This window comes from Toxotes jaculatrix, chromosome 12 (genome assembly GCF_017976425.1).
Source record: "Toxotes jaculatrix isolate fToxJac2 chromosome 12, fToxJac2.pri, whole genome shotgun sequence".
NCBI classification, from domain to species: Eukaryota; Metazoa; Chordata; class Actinopteri; family Toxotidae; genus Toxotes; species Toxotes jaculatrix.
The window spans coordinates 4,407,194-4,424,765 of NC_054405.1; the positions used below are offsets into that span (position 1 = coordinate 4,407,194).

General features: G+C 41.8%; 1 protein-coding gene across 1 annotated transcript in view; it reads left to right on the top strand.

Annotated features, from left to right (window-relative positions):
- esama (endothelial cell adhesion molecule a) overlaps window positions 1-17,346 on the top strand; it is a 47,923-nt gene extending 30,577 nt beyond the window's left edge. Inside the window, exons 2-7 of the mRNA XM_041051142.1 lie at window positions 10,980-11,131; window positions 12,355-12,556; window positions 12,656-12,811; window positions 14,645-14,767; window positions 14,979-15,111; window positions 15,316-17,346. Of these exons, the coding sequence (XP_040907076.1) occupies window positions 10,980-11,131; window positions 12,355-12,556; window positions 12,656-12,811; window positions 14,645-14,767; window positions 14,979-15,111; window positions 15,316-15,853 (1,304 nt within the window). The 3' untranslated portion in view covers window positions 15,854-17,346. The remainder of the gene's footprint in view (window positions 1-10,979; window positions 11,132-12,354; window positions 12,557-12,655; window positions 12,812-14,644; window positions 14,768-14,978; window positions 15,112-15,315) is intronic.
- The last annotated feature ends 226 nt before the right edge of the window (window positions 17,347-17,572 follow it).

Sequence of the window (17,572 nt, forward strand, 5' to 3'; positions counted from 1 at the left end):
GCCCCAACTACCCCCCCTACAACTACCAATCCTATACGTTATCAGTCTTTGTGTCAAAACAAGATGAATGCCTCTCCCTCTCCCACTGCAGAGCCCTTATCTTTGATTCTAAGCGTCGTCCTCTTCTCTCCTTCCTCGCCTTGTTCAAGGGTATGCAAGACCGGGCTCTTAATTATGGAGAAACCCATTTTCAACAACAAAGAGTTACATCTTTAAAGATATGTGACACTTAATATACCAAAAAAAAAAAAGACGGAAGCTATAAATCCTAATAAGAGGAAGTCATCAGAATCTCAGCATCCTTTGGGAAATTAAATGAACTTGGAAGAAAAAGCAAATCAAGACTGAATTAGACTATGATGAGGAACCTGTGTCTTCACTGTACATTCACACACACCTGATTCCTCAAGTCTTTCTTCCTAATAAGGCATGTGAGTTTGTCTCTCTCACACAGACACACACACACACACACACACACTGATCTAACCATCCAAACATCAACATCTGCTGCCTCTAGTTCTGAAAGAGAGGAGGCGGACCGAACGCAGGGTGTGCATTGCACCATGGGAGGACCAAATGGCGTCATTATGGAGCTTGTCCGCTCCTTCAGTGCCAGACAAACTGCTTTCATCTCCCCAAAAACCAAGTCTTTCTTCCGCTCTTGTGTCTTTAAAGCGCATCTCTCCGCGGCTCGATGTTCCCCGAGGAGCGGTTGAATTCCTGTGCTTTTTGTGATGAAAGCGTTTTGTCAGAGAATCGAGTCGAGTTAAAACGAAAGTTTATGCTGATGATCACCGTCTCTAATCAGTTTTACCTCAGCCTGGCTTTGTGTTGGCTCAGAGCTCTGCACTCAAAGCTGGCCGCAGCACAAATGCATTATGGATCAAGTGTGATGTCGGGATAATACGGCAACTAAACACCCACAACACATGCTGTACATGAGATGGCATGTATTAGAGATACCCTGCATATCATAGTGCACACAGCTGCTTACTGCTCATCCATCCTGCACACTTCTACACAGCAATCACGTAGCTGTCCTCACTTCACTCATCTCTGGCAGAATCCCATGTCCCCTGTTTGACTTAACCCCCTGTCCACTTCCAAACATGCTACCACATCTCTTTAATGGCATCCACTGACAACACACACACACACACACATACTGGTGAGATCACATCTCTGTCCATCTTCCTTGACACAGCAGAGTCACTTGGTTCCATAATGTTTCCCATCTTTTGATTAAAGCGGAGGAATGAGACCCAAATTCCCAGATTGAAGGCTGCTGGGTTTCTGTGTCAACACACTCATTCTCTCTCATGTCAGGTCTTATTCTAATGGGAGGAGGGGAGTGTGGTAGAATAACCCTTGGCTGAATTCACCATGATCCAGTGGTGTCCTGAGAAGATCGTGTCACCTGTCATCTCTCCGTATTGTCCAGATTGATGTCTGCAGCTGTCAGTGGCTCCCTGGACAAATCAAGTCTTTACTGTATCTGTGTGTGTGTGTGTGTGTGTGTGTGTGTGTGTGTGTGTGTGTGTGTGTGTGTGTGTGTGTGTGTGTGAAATGTTCTGTTTTATGACACCGTGCAGTCACATCTTGCCTCACTCTTTGTTATTTACGCTCTTTTGGTTGCCTGGTGCTTTGTGGGTGCTGATTTTGCATAAAATCAGGAAATGTTGCCTCACACTTCCTGTGTTTTTCAGCTTGAGACTGATTAACCCCAGGGTGTCACTGCAGTTACAGGTCCAAGCACGGCAGCATATTTATCACTGATTGGTCCACATGGCGGATTTCGTGGTGCATGACATATTACCGCTTGCTTTGTTTTGTGCTGTATAATTCCACATTTGTGGATCACATAAGAAGAGTTACTGCGTTGTGCTGTATAGCTGTAACTGCTTGTTCATGGTTACTATGTGCCAGAGCCTTTCACATTCACATAACATTCACACATACATAACAGTGACGTGAAAGGCAAACGTCATGCTTTTGGTACGTCAGTGGACATTTCCCAGTCCACAGGGAGGAACTGTCAATGGTTTATTTTTGGAACTGTAGGCGTGGAGTAAACTTACAGTTCATTCTTCGTGGTATTAGCTCTTTATCCGTTGTACAATGTTGATGATAACATTACTATGAAGAGCAGTGACTCAGTATTCAAACGTTAGGGCAGTCAACAAGCAGAGAGTGTAAAGGCTGTTGGTGCCTCAGTGTGGGCTACTTCCTGTCTGACCCTGACTACTGGACTTCACTGTGTGACCAATACAAACAGGCTAATCCTGGAATAAGGCTCCATCACTGCACTATCAGGACGCCCAGCTTTTTCCGCTCTGGCATCATCCACACAATGCAGAGGAAGTGTGTATGTGTGTGTGTAGATGGATCTGAGGATGTCTTTGATTTTTGTTATAGACAATGTGAACTTTTGCTTCTTCTTCTTTTTTTTTTTCTTTTTTGTCCAGTCCCACTTTTAATCAACAAAAGCGTAGTTTTAGACTTTTACTGTCAAGTTAAGGCCAAGCCGGCAGGCATGACTTTTTTTTTTTTTTCCTGGTCTAAAGCTGGATTGGAATTGAGGTTCCATTGTTTCCGTCACCTGATAAGACTGATTGCGTCAGATGAACGTGGTTGGGTTTTTATCTGCAGCATGTGTTTAATAAGAGCTTCAGGCTCTGTCAATTGACAGATTTTTAGTAATTTCTCCTCTCTAACAGTTCCCATGATGTCTGGATCAGATGGAAGGAGGATCCAATTAACCAAAGCACTCTCTGTTCTTGCTAAAGGCTCAGCTGCTATCAGAAACCTGCACATCAGCCTGGAACATGAACACCACTGTGACAGAGATATGAGAATAAGAGCTGTGTTAAATGTCAAACACAAAAATGTGGAGAAATTTGTCTTCTTCAGGAGCTATAATGTCATCTGTCTCAGTGTGAGCATGAAGTGTAAACTCACCCAAAGTTAAAGCACTGACAGTATAATTCAACCACGGTCCTGCTCCTGACCCGAGCTGACCTGGTAAAGCTGCCTCTCACTGCTGGATTACTGCCAGATTAGATACAGTATTACGTTACTTATATTATTTTACTGAGAGACAACAACTGGCTGACATGTGTCACAGGACAACAAAGCTCCTTCATCGCAGACTTCATAATGTGACCTATCCAATGCAAACCTGTGAGTAAATGAAGCACACACCACTGGCTGACAGTTCAGCCACAGAGAGGTCTCACATGCCGGAGAGTGAACCTCTGGCAGTGTTTTACTGAAGACCACATTAAGGTGTGATTGATCAGGTACCAATAAGGAAGCAAAACCTCATTCAGAAATCCCACTGACATTTGTAACTGACCCAGCCTTGGAGCAGAACTGTTCTCAGTAGCAGATGCATGTTCACAGGAACTGAAGACAGCTGAGCTGTGAGCTGCTGCAATGAGCATCCAATCCATTTTTCATTTTCCACTCAGACTCATTGTTTATGAAATCAAATACTATCAGCAGGGAAGGAACTGTCATCTGATTGGCTAATGGCTGACGGTGATGAAAACCTCATCCATGGCCTCCATGTCCTCTCTGACAAACATGCTGACCCTCTGCCAGAACTTAACTTGCTCTGAACGTAGGTGGCTTCATACACATGGCCATTGTGAGCATGATAGATAAGTATATATATATATATATATATATAATATGTGCAAGGACAGCGGGGCCTTCCACACAGTGCAGCAGACTATAGACTCTACATATCATTCTGTATATTTAGCAGTCAGAGTACAGGATGAATTCAGACTCTGAAGCGTTCAGTATGCATCCCCAGACACATTTGCAGCAGTCGAGGGAGACAATAAGAGTCCAGCATTGGATTGGAGATGTGTATCGTAGGTAGATAGAAACGCACATACATATACATGTGAACACACATGCAGACTTCGACAGGTACAAACACACACACACTGCTGACCCTCCTGGCCTCACACTATCTGTTCCCCCAATTAAGCAGATGCTTCCCTCCTCCTCTCCTCCCTCCCTCCCTCTCTCTCTCTCTCTCTCTCTCTCTCTCTCTCGATGTACCCAGCTGATGAGTGGCTGGTAGTTTTGCTGCTCGAGGACAGCGATGACACATTCTTCTCTCCAAGAGTCCCACCGCTGTGTCTCTACTTTAATTATACTGGAAGGAGCGGCACACTCGCACAGTTATCAGATGATGGGCTCTGCCTCGCTCTCCAGCCCCGAGTCCTCTCTGTGAAGGAGAAGCTGTGTGTGTGTGTGTGTGTGTGTGTGTGTGTGCGTGTGCGTGTGTGCGTGCGTGCGTGCGTGCGTGCGTGCGTGCGTGCGTGCGTGCGTTTGAGTACTCTTGTACTGTTTTTTTGGGTTTTTTTTTATTTTTTGTCCTCACAGCAACAGTAAGATACAGAAAAACCTCTAAAGTGATTTTTTTGATTCTCACTGTATTGAGTGTATGCAACAACACAACACTGTATTGGTTTATTTCTGTGTGTGTGGGGAGTCAGACCATGGATTGGGAGAAAATTTGGATCAGTGCAACCATGGTCTGTGTCAAATGCTCACCACCTTTACTTACAATACACGAACACTTTGAATTTGATTGGTCTTGAATGGAAAGGCTTTTTGCAGTTTCCAGGTTTGTTTCAGTATTCACCTTCATTCCCTCTGAAAGTATTTTAGCATCAGAGTGTAGATATAAAAGCTTCAGTCTAAAATGGAGCTTGGAGAGCTGTTTGCTCTAACTGATTTTAAAGCAGATGTTTGGACTCGATTTGATTGTACGTGGACTGGGCCACAGTTTCACGAGTGCGTCTTTTTTCCTCTGCTCTCACTTTTCTCCCATCAATTATTCATGATGAAATGCTTTTGTTCTGTCTGTGTGTAAATGTGCTGCTAATGTTGCACTTGACAACAAAAAAATGCTGGATCCCAGTGGAACTAACCTGCTCTACTCTTAAATTCACTCTGAAAATGTCGTCTTTTCTGTCTCAGTGAGTTTGACATGTCTTGACACAACAATGCATCGCTCCACTAAATGATATTAACTATAAATTTGAAAGTTCGCATTGAAGACAAATTTTGAATGTAATCTAGTTTTAAGGCTTATTACCTAATTACATTATATCCACCCTTGGAATTGTACCTATAATCAGTGCTTATTGGTTTGTTTTCTCTAAATATGAACTAATAAATGTTCACATATTTTTACATGTTAGAGGTGATGGGTGACACTGAAAGCATTTTCTACATGTGTTTCAGCAGTGGATGTGTGACTAAATAATTTAGCGACGAATATAAAAGATATTTCTGTGACTAATGTTCAGTCCATAAGGTACTACTGTACTGTGCGTGAGTGGTTGGAAATGTGTGTGCAGTACAACAGATAAAAAAAGTAATAAATCAGTGATGTAGTAGGGATATATACATGAACAGGTAACAGTAGCCACGTTTTTACAGTAGTACTGCAGTAGCACTGGAAGTCATTCACTTTTTTTGCTCAGACAAGTTTTTACACACATTTTACTGACAAATCAAACAAACAGGTACAGTAGCCTGTCAATGAGAAACAACTCTCAGGCTTTGTTTGTGAGACAATGAAGCTCTTCCACCTCAGAGTAATGTCAGCTTCTTGACACAGGCAAACACGAAACTCCCACATGCCAACATTCGTCTAAACGGCGTGGCGTGTTTTTGTCATCTGAGTTTAACTCCTGATAGCTGCTCGTGCATGTGTGCTCCTGCTTTGATGACAGAGGAATCACCGATCCAGAGTCAGATCTGGAGGAATGCGGTTGAGTTGGTTCGGTAGTTTATCTCCATGAGAGAGCACAGCGTCACATCTCCACCCAGCCTCCAGAGAGAGGACTCAGTTGCCCTCCATGGGGACATAATTTCAAACTGAACTACTTCTCACCTCTGATCGTCCGGATCACATCATCTTCTCCTCCTCCTCTCTCTGACTTTAATCACTTGTTCTCATCCTGTCATCATCTCGTCTCTTCCCTCTCATTCTTTAATGAGGCTGTTAGTTTTTAGATTTTTTTTTTTTTCTGAAGCTTCTCCTTCACACATAACACCATCAAGAGATGTTTGAAATTAGGATTTAGAAAGAAACCTCACGACATCTTACCTGTGGCATTCTTATTTTTCATTTCCATCTCCACCTCACCCGCTGTACAAGTTTACTCAAATTAGTTGATAACGCTCTCAGAGGAAGCGACCGACCCACCCCACCCATCTTTTTAACATGAAAGATGCTTGTTAAGGTCATCCTCATCAAAGGCTGCTTGGCTTCTGTTTTATCTACAGTGAGGCCATGGAAGTAAACAGGCTCAATCTAAACTGTTTCCTGTAATTAGGAGGATTGAACATACAGAACCACACAAACACACACAGCAAACTATCATCAAGGGAAAGAACAAGCACTGTTGTGCCTCCTTAGTGTGCAGAGGAATGCCAGCCAACTCATGTGTACAATATACACTTGGCTCTGAGGCTCAAACGCTGAAGCGAGGAATCTGATGACAGTTTCATCGGATTTGTTCAGCACTCAGATGCTGGCTCTTGTCCTACCCATACACTTGTTCTGTGAAACTGTGGTGAATTCAACACATGCTGACGCATGAATAATGCGTGGCCAACGTCCTCTCTGGTTGTTTTTCCAAAGGAAAAGGAAAAGCTCCAGCACGATCAGGAACCTCAGCACAGTAACGTCTCGGAAATGACCGAGACTGTTCGAAATGAGGCAGAAAACCGCGTGTCATGGAGGAGCTCACTGCTCAGAGTTAGCACCTGAGTGAGAAGACAGAGCCTTTAATGAGATTAGATACTAAGATGGTGGAATGGACTTATTCTGTTATTCTTTAGGCTGATGAAGCAAATGTTTTCTGTCACTAAATGATACGGTGGTGACTTTAAGTTTTACACATAATGCATGCACGCATTATTTTGAATGTTTTGTACCTTAATCCTACTGTGATTTGTTTTAAAGTGTTGGGCCTTCAAGTCCTGTTACGAGTACATAGTCAGCTCTAAAGGCAGAGAGGTGAATAAAGGCTTGTCCACCTAACCATGAAACACCTTGTTAAATCAGACTTAGTGAAATTCCCTCATCACACCCAGTGAGACCCATCCAGACCTCATTACTCCCTTCATTCTCTTCACACTGAGCGAACTGGCTCCCATCTGCCTTGCCATCAGTCACCATGGAATATTTAAAGCCAGTCGTCCTGGAGCGTGCAGACTGGATTTCAGACCTGCCACAGTGGGAAAGATTAAGCCTCACTGACCAAATTAAGAGTGAAGAGTGAATGTTATGAATGTGATCCCCGTGGCTTTGTTCTTTTCTCTATTTATCCCTCCCTTTTCCATCTCTCCATACATTCATTCATCGTTTCCTCTGGTGTGGCGCACTCTCATCGGAATCAGGGAGGATTTCTGACAGGAAATCTTCTTAAAGCAGCACTTGGCAAGATTTTTATGGAAAAAAATAAAATAAAATATGCCCATCTGATCAAGCTAAATCATGAAGAGCAGCCCATCCACACTAATGAAGAGCTGAAGATTTGGCCCATTTTCTCCAATGAAATGTTGGTGTGTGTGGGAAGTCTTGTTTGTACACCACGGGTCTTAAATTGCAGTTTAAGAACAAAATACATTTTATTTTCCACAGGAGTGAGTAAGCACCTTATCCCTGCAAAGCTGTTAAAGGGACAGACTGGTACATTACCCCCGAATTAAACAAACAGATAAAAACGTGCTAATTAGTGAGCTTTAGAGGTGCTGGTGGGTGGATGTAGTTATGTTTGGGTTAGCTTTCCACCCCTGTGTCTTGTCTTTATGCTAAGCTAAGCTAACCAGCTGTAGGATTGAACTAGTGAGGAGAAATGAATAGCTGTATTTCCCAAAGTGTCAGACTTCCTGTCATTCTGACCAGGCATTGCATTCATTCAAGTCTCACAAGTTCATATACAGGTCAGTCTTCAGTCTTCCTTGTCCCAGAGATTCTTAGTTTATATCAGTACATACATCTTACCCATCCATTCATCCGTCCTTTTCTCTAACTAGCAGCAGCCTCTGAGTGGAGCCTGTTACAGACTTACTGCAATCATCGGAGAGCTGCTCCACAGTGACTCATTGCATTTATGTTTAAGCCTCTTTCTCTCATCTCTACATGTCCACCGATCCAACCGTGCACCCATCAGTCAGCACCTCTCCACACAAGAGGTCTGGCTCTCACTGCAGCAGCAAATCTTCTTAAGGTCTAAAGAGCAATTGACACAGTGACTCTCTTCGTGCTGTTGGCCGTCTCTTGTCCTTCCTTTTTCCTCTTATTTTGTCTTTTCTCCTTCCACTAAGGTTCCTTTCTTTCCTTTACTCCATATCGTAATGACTTCATTAGTATGAGTCTTTATTAAAAACAATGTTCCCAGAGGAGTATAGCCTACACATTCTCCCTCTCTCATCACTGTCACTTATCTGCTCCATCTGTCTCCACGGTGACAGAGAAACTGATATCTACACCTCCCTCTGTAGGGATCTCTTTACGTGGTGTGTTGTTGCAGCTCTAATTTCACCTGTGCTGAGAAAGTATAAGAGGTGTTCATCAGAAATCTCATTCTTCACAGCAGGATTTTACTTAAAGCCACAGGGGAAAAAAAAGGTTTTAAGCGTTATAATACTTTGCTGATATTCTGCAGGTTCAAATGCAAGATTGTATTTTGTTTGTATTTATTACATGAATACATTTTGTTTTATTTTAGACATTTCAAATCATCCATCCACCATCCAATATTCTGTTTCAGAGGGAAACAGATTAACCTAGAAGGACGCTTCTAAAATGCAGTTTCATTGAGACTTTAAAGCAGCACCAGGGAACTTTGCAAGTTTCTGGCCCCAAATGGCAGCAAGCCTGAGGCAACTATCTGAATACTGGGGACTTCAATACCCACAAGTCATGTACCATGAGATTAGCAGACCAAGTTACTTCTTTGTAGTGTCCAGCTGGTGCAGAGGTAGTGCAGAGGTTCAGCTGTCACTGATGAGTCTGGACAGAACCTTTTGCTCAGCTCAGAAAAAAAAAACACTTTTGGGTGCGACTTAGCACTTACATTTAATTGCATCACTTCCTGTGCATGGAGAAATATTCGGGTTAGTGACAAACAATGGGACTAATTAGTAGGAATGTCTTGCTGAAGCAGACTAATACAGTATGCATGGTGCATGCTTGTGTTTGTGCACGCGAGTGGATGTCATTAGCTAGATTTCCCTGTTTTGAAAGGTCATCGATCATAGTGGTTAGCGCGCACACACACACACAGACACACTCACACACCACATACCATCATTTAAAATAAATAAATAAATAAATAAAATGAGGGTACCTGCCACATTTCTACATGGCATGTTTTCTGATGAACAGACACACACATGCGTACACACTCTGAGCTGGCAGCTATGTGAGAGTGATCAAACACTGCTCGGGTACACCTCTCCTCGATGTTGGATTTGTTAAAAAAAGAAAATCATTTGAGGGGAAAAGACTGACACACAAAGAGAGATCCTGTCTGGAGGAAAGGTGGAAAGGGAGAGAAAGAGAGAACACCAGGGGAGAGGCTATGAGAGGGGAGAGGGATGGAGAAGAGAAAGGGATAAAAAAAAAAAAAGGAAAAATAAAAGTCGCCCTGCTGTGTGTATCATCTTCCTGCTATATTCATCTTCTTTTGTTGTGTCTCTGCCTCTCATGTTTGCTGCTGTGGACATAAGTAAAAAGGGGAGATGCGTTGTTTTCTGTTGACTAACAACATGATGCGATTCATCTTTTCTCACCATTCATCTTTATTTGAGAAAATCCTTAATTAGAGTAAACGAATGAAGCACAGTCAGCCACCGAGCATCACCAGACACCGTCTCTGCCAAACAGCTACAGCACATCTACTCATTTTTAGTGGATATCACACTATAAAATGATTTATGACAACAAACATGAAACAGAAACATAGGGGGAAAAAAATGTATTTCACGTGTTTCTAAGGAACAGCAGTGCTTTGACTGTCTGCTGCCCCCCTCTGGCTATAAACACACACTACACTTTACTCTGCCAATGTGCACTTAGTAGTTCATTTCAGGCCAAACTAGATAAACTAACTTTGTCTTCTGACTTTGCCACTTCACAGCCTCAGGCAGGTGGTTCTTTACTGTTTATTTTATATAGCTTTTAACCTTGAATTGAGTTTCTTAATGCAATAATCAACATCATCATGTTCATGTAATTAGAGATGCCTTTACTTTGCAGTAATGAGCATAATCCTTATTCATTACTGGCTTCCCCTATGATCAAACAAACATGCACCACTGACAGACAAAGATCACATCTAAGTGATCAGTGGTGAGGCCACTAAATACTTTGACATTGTAGGTAAGAGTGTGTTTGTGAGGGGATCCTTGCACTCACAGTTAATATCTGTTAATAGCAGCTCAGTCACAAATATTTCCCTTTGTCTTTGCATTTTTACATCTACTATGCATTTAAGCTCCAAATGAGATCTCAGCTGTTCTTCCTGTTGCTTTCATATCAACGTCACATGTAATCCCCGTATATGAAATCCTTTTGGGGATGACACCGCTGAAAGCTCCTGTAGGTATACAGGTTGCTAGAGTGGCCTGACAGATGCTGAGGTTGTTTGAGTCGATGTCCTGGAATGTGTTTCTGCTCGACTGGTCAGTGGCTCGAAGACAAACATCATCTCACAAGATGTGTACGTGTGCAGTTGGGACATTTTTACATGACATATGATGCATCTAGTTTTAGTGAAAGCCGCAAGCGAATGTGTAATGACGTGGTACGAAACACAAAACAGTCAGCTGTGCAGGTTTTCAGCACAGATTCATGAGAGTACTGACTATAACCTGATCAGGTTTGCAGAAGGTTCATACTGACAGTTTGCTTTTCTCCATTTTTCTCTGTCCAGGCATTTTAGCTGAGATCCAGATGCCTCAGACCAGTATGGATGTGATCAAGGGTCAGATGGTGGTGCTGAGGGCCTCATACACCATGGATACGCCCACTGACCTAAGCACCAACACTGTTCTGTGGAACCTTGTCTCTAACAACACCCAGCTGGTAAGGAAGTGGGGGGGGGGGGTCCAACAGGCATATTTTATTGAAGTGATACCTACAGTATCTACAACCAGCCAGTAAAATCTTTTTACTTTGCCATCTGTGGCTATAATATCTGGGATTACAGTTATGAAGGATATTTGCTTGTTCTTATACTGTTAATCTGGCAAAGCTCCTCTTTTGTAAACCCTTAGAAATTAATCCAAGACAAAAAAGGCTTAAAGCTTTTATACAAGCACTGTAGTATTTCTTTAGTGCTTTAATACACCATACTGTTTTTTTTTTTTTTTGTATTAGGACATTAAAGCTAAGGTAGACATGTTTTTCCAAATCAGATTATTTGTGAAATCACTGTTGCGGTAAAACATTAAATGAAGCAGAGGAATTTTGTGTAAGTCCAGCTGAACAGCCCCCTCCTCAACCCCATATTGTTTTTTACACGTTATCTGGGGACGTGGCTGCGGCACAGCTTACGTATCTGCCTCCGTCAGATTATTGGGCTGTACAGATGGACGACCCAAAAGAGGATCACAATCAAAAAGAAAACAGGGGAAAAGAGAACTGGAGAGAGCTGGAAAAGACTCAATTGATTAAAAGTGATGCTTTTTTTTTTTTTTTCAAACGCCTGGACAGCCATCCAGTGTCTCACTCTGCTTTACCTTCATTTGTGGCCAAAAAGATGAATTAAAAAGAACAAAATCTCTCTGCCTCAAAGCTCTCTCACAGTCTCTGCAGAGAGCACAGTCAGATCAGCACAGTCCACAACACAGTTCAGCAGCTAATCAGAGGTAACTGCCTCTGACTATAAAAAAAAATACTTATATACTTAAACACTTTTCCACTGAAATACACTTTTTCTGACTGGATCCTAATGGTGCCTGACTTGAATGTTTTTGTTGTGTGTCTGGTGTCGGTTGAGGTTGAGTTGGGACTAACTATTGCAGGTTGATGGAGTCTGTGAGAAGACTTTATCAGTGGAGTACAAACTGTGTTCCATGTACCTCAGTTTCCTCTGTAATGTATTCCAGAAATGCTGATCAAGAGAAGTCAGGATTAAACATCCCTCTGATTCTTTTGGTCCAGGATAACCACAAAAACACAATCACACTGACATGAATCTGAATGAAACCGGTTCCTCTGTTGTGCACTGATATGGACAAGTACATGTTCTCACAAGCCTCCTTTATTTCCTGTTTCTTTATGCGTGACACTGGTCTCTTGTCCAGATCATCTCCTACACCAAAGGGTCCATGAGCGTGGGGAGCTCCCAGTTTAAGGGACGGGTTGGCTTCATTGCTAACATGCCCTCACTGGACATATCGCTGTACATCAACAACACCCAGGAGTCTGACTCAGGACGCTACTTATGCCAGGTCATCATTCCTGATAACCCTGGCCTCACCGCTGAGCTCAGTCTGGACGTGAAGGGTAACATACAGATCCTGCTAAAGAAAAACTGGATCACACACATTATGTTGTGTAATCTGACACAGTAAATGTTTTGTGATCTTCTCGTCTTCCCCTCAGTCCCTCCTGCTGTTCCTAAGTGCTCTCTATCAGGGAAACCAGTCCTGAAAGGAAATGTGACCCTGAGCTGCAAGTCCAGCTCTGGGAAACCCCTTCCTCTGTACAAGTGGAGGAAAACCAGTCCCACCTCTGAGGTCTTCTTTTCTCCCATGCTCAGTGAGTGGAGCCTGCTCAGTAACTACACTGAAAAAAATGTTGAATTTACTCAATTTTAATGTTAAAAGTGGTTGCACGCAATACATTCATCTAAATCCAGACATATTTTTTAAGTTGGCTGTACTTAATATTTTTGAGTAATTTCAAATAAATTATGTAAGCAGTTTCAGCACAAAAATTCTGAGTATTTGTTACTCTGATTTCCTTAGTAATTCTAACTAAGCCCATGTTTAATTTACTTAAATTCATTATGTAATTCATATATTGTGGTTACATAATTTGTCATTGTGTTTTAAATTAAATTGTTTTATTCTACATATGTAAAATATTTGAATTCAATTCACAATTTTATTTAAAACAATCAAAATGCATATGTAGATGTGGGGGTGGCTGAGAAACCCGGTATACAACAATGAGTTGTGGCAGTCTGGAGCAATTCCCAATTCCATTTTATTTGACAAAATAAAATGGAGTCTTGTTCAAAAACTCCACAGTAAAAAATGCACATTGGGCCAACCAGAAAGATAAAAGTAAGCAAAAAGGGGGGAAAAATTCTCAAGAGCTCTTCTCAAGAAGAATCAAAATAATACAGAACAAAAGAATTGGCTCTAAACTGCCTTTCTGGTTATACCCTTAAAGTTTGGGCCCATGGCAGGAGCTATAATCTGGAGCTGTGCTTCTCTCCTTTAGGCTCCGGCCACCACAGCCTCCTCACTTTTATACTGGTGGACTGCACCAAGAAATCAATATCAATTATCTCTTCCAGCACACTTACAATAATCCCAATACTAAATAACATATTATCAAATAGAAGTTCAGTTAAACTTACTTTAAAAACACATATTTCTTTTTAAACAAGATACTTATACAGGTCATTTCACCACAAAAGACAAAACACCCCTCCCACTCTACCACACTTGGTTTCTTCCCCTGTGAACCCCCCTATTTAACCAAATGGACCGCTCCAGCTCTGGTTTGGCTGCTCCTGGTCTGACAGAGGAAGAAGTGCAACAAAGGAGACAGGTCAACAAAATTTAAATTCAATAAATCAAACACACGATCACAGTGTGACTTCTCTCCTTCACCCCCTCCTCCAAATGTTCATACCACACACATCACCACCAGCACTTCACACCAGGATCAACATTCTGATCAAATCTACCTGAGAAAGAGCACATGTAAGGCACATGTGTAGCACATGTGCCTTACTTTAGTGCACGGGGTCTCCCTGTGACAGTAGCATAAAACAATTTAATTATTTTGATTCTTCTTGAGAAGTGCTCTTGAGAATTTTTCCCCCCTTTTTTCTTACTTTTATCTTTCTGGTTGGCCCAATGTGCATTTTTTACTGTGGAGTTTTTGAACAAGATTCTAATTTTGTCAAATAAAATGGAATTGGGAATTGCTCCAGACTGCCACAACTCATTGTTGTATACCGGGTTTCTCAGCCACCCCCACATCTACAAATGCATTTTGATTGTTTTAAATAAAATTGTGAATTGAATTAACATATTTTACATAATGTAGAATAAAACTAATTTAAAGCACAATAACAAATTAGCTAACCACAATATATGAATTACATAATGAATTTAAGTAAATTAAACATGGGCTTAGTTAGAATTACTAAGGAAATCAGAGTAACAAATACTCAGAATTTTTGTGCTGAAACTGCTTACATAATTTATTTGAAATTACTCAAAAATATTAAGTACAGCCAACTTAAAAATATGTCTGGATTTAGATGAATTTAGATTTGCCTGCAAGTGCACAATGAACAACATGTATGTGTGCATGCTTAACCATAGTCCTCCATGTTCAATGCTGTTCTAGATGAGAAGACCGGCACTCTGAAGCTGAGCAACCTGAGCAGTAACATGTCGGGGAAGTACGTATGCTCGGCTTTCAACGCAGCCGGCTCAGAGAGCTGCTTCATCAACCTGGAGATCGTCACCTGTGCGTACCACACAAAGACAACAACACAAACAACAATAACAACTATCATGTTTGGAAAAATAGGAAATGATCATAGTTGGAATCAGACTTTTCTTCATTCAGCTATTGTTTTCCATCCCCAAGAACAATACAGTTTGTATGTCATTTATGTGTATGTAACACATAATTATGTGTTTTGGTGATGTGATAATTGTGTGTTCTCTGATAACAGCAACCAATGTGGGCATGATTGTTGGAGCCACAGTGGGCTCAGTGGTCGGCTTCATCTTCCTCCTCCTCATCTGCCTCGTTTTCGTGGTGAAGAGGCGACGAGAAAGTGAGGACGACATGGCCAACGAAATCAAGTGAGTTCATGTGGTCACAGCAGCTATGAAGGAGTTAGTGTTTAAAACCGTTTGCTCTGGTTGCCAAATACGTCTGAACAGAGATGCTTATAGATCTATGGGTAAACAGTGCACATATGGGGATAATAAATGGCAGTAGAAAAAAGAAAGAATGAAACAGTTAAAGCATGATGCTTTAAACCCCTCTGACCTCTCCACCTCCAGGGAGGATGCTCAGGCTCCCAAGCGTGTATCCTGGGCTAAGAGCGGCATGGGTTCAGACATCATCTCCAAGAATGGCACCCTGTCATCCATTGCCTCCAGCCCGCACCACAAAGAGCCCTCCCACCACCACAACAACCACCACCACCACCTGCAGCAGTACCCCCAGCGCCCACCCTCAGACACCGCCTCCATCATCACCGCCACTGGCAGCATGGCCGGCTACCGGCCATCCCGCCATCACGGAGCCTCTACGCCCACCCACTACAGCTACAACAACAACATCACCCTGCCACGTGGACAGCCCGCCTCCCCTGAGGCCAACAGCAATGGGAGCTCCCTAACCAGACCAGAGCGCTACACCCAGCTGCCCCAGGCCCAAGCGATGCCCCAGACCTACAGCCAGCCCCAGCTACAGCTCCAGGCCGCTCCCGCCCCACCACCGCTGCCCACCTCCACTGTAACCACCTCTAACATCGCCCGTATGGGAGGGGTACCCATCATGGTGCCTGCACAGAACCAAGCTGGATCTCTGGTCTAATGCCAGCCAGCGTTGGCAAAACAGTGCTGTTGACAAAAAAAAAAACAGTGGAGTACTGTCCCTTCACACTCTCCAACAGGGTCAGCTGCTGATTTTTTTTTTTAAGGGAACGCTTTAACTACTATTTAGGAAAGAATTACAGTAGATGACTAAATTCACTTATGCCAAGAAGCTTTCATGGCAAGACTTTCAGACACAGACTGTTTACTTGCTTTAAAGTATACTTAAATCTTTTATATTCTGTATGCACTGTATACATTGCAAACTATAGACATGACATTTGTCCAGTATCCTCTTTTCTACTTTATCAATGCATTTCTAATGTTTTTTTTGTTTAATTTGTCTTTTAAATGGTGTAATTTCTTCCAGAAAAGTTATTTTCTTCCTCCTGCCATACCAGTTACACAAAGTGAAGGGCGAGTGACTCATTACTGGGGGGCTTTTAAATGTATGCGAGTCTCACAGATGAATCCAGATGAAATAAGAGGAGGGTGATTCAGGTCTGCTCTACTTTGTCATCTTTACTTCAAAACTTACCTAAAGGAGGACTCATCAAGACCAAAATAGGTGTAAGCACATTATATCAGTACTATTCAGAGGAGAGAATGTTACTCTAAGTCCAGACAGTGATTTTGGGTGTAATATCCATGTGTGAAGATCTGTGTGTTAGTGACTATACTTCTGAGGCAGACTTATGGAAAGAAAGACAACATTATATATATAATGAAAAAGATCTGCATTGCAAAATATCCTAATCCTTTTTGGGCTTCATTTCTGTTGGTGGTTCAGCTTATAAAATACTCTTAGACTCAATTCTTCAAACACAGATTAGCAAAAGCTTCTTATAATATTGAGCACTATTCAGAACTGCAGTATGATGACTTTGCTAATACACGAGTCCACACTTGGGTTGTAATAATTTAAAGTTGCCTGCAGCATTGAAACTGTAAATATGATATTTATTTCCTGATAAATGTGTGACAGAGAGCAAAGCATATTGTTGGCCACGGCTTGTATGGAACATATGATAAAGGTAACATGTTTGCCCACAACACTGGATACTGAACCAAAGACATACAGTATGTATCACTCCATTTTGTCACCATGCTCTCTTTATACGGTCAGTAGGGAGACATGATGTGATTCACTGCCGTAATCTACAGGCTTTATGTTTTTAGACAAACCGTCTTTACCATCTGATTAACAACAAAAAGCTTATATGAGTTTCTCTGTATTTAAAACATTTATGTGAAGGTGCCTAGTTAGTGATCTTCTACTATTTCCTATCATGAGAGGAAGAGGGGAAGATACACTATATAAATTTACTAAGTTAACAATGTTGCTTTAGTTTTTACATTCATAAGGTCTTTGTTGTGGAGTCACAGTGGATCATGCGCAACATGGTGGGTTAGTTGCGCATGTAGTGGTATTGAATCAATTTTTCTTTACAACGTGGGCATTGAAACCTGAATATAGTTTTTAATTGTGACTTTTTAAAAAAATCATTCCAGCCACTTTCAAGTTAGAGAAAAAGAAAAAACATATATACTTATAACGATAGTGATGTACATCACGTTCTGTTTTGCTGTATTGTCGTTTCACTGGAGCATATGTTTAATTTGCCTTTTTTTTTTTCTTAGTGTACACAGCAAAGGTGACACCTGGTAACAACATCCATTCTGAATGAGTGCTGTGAAAGGCAGTGATGATGAAAGAAAA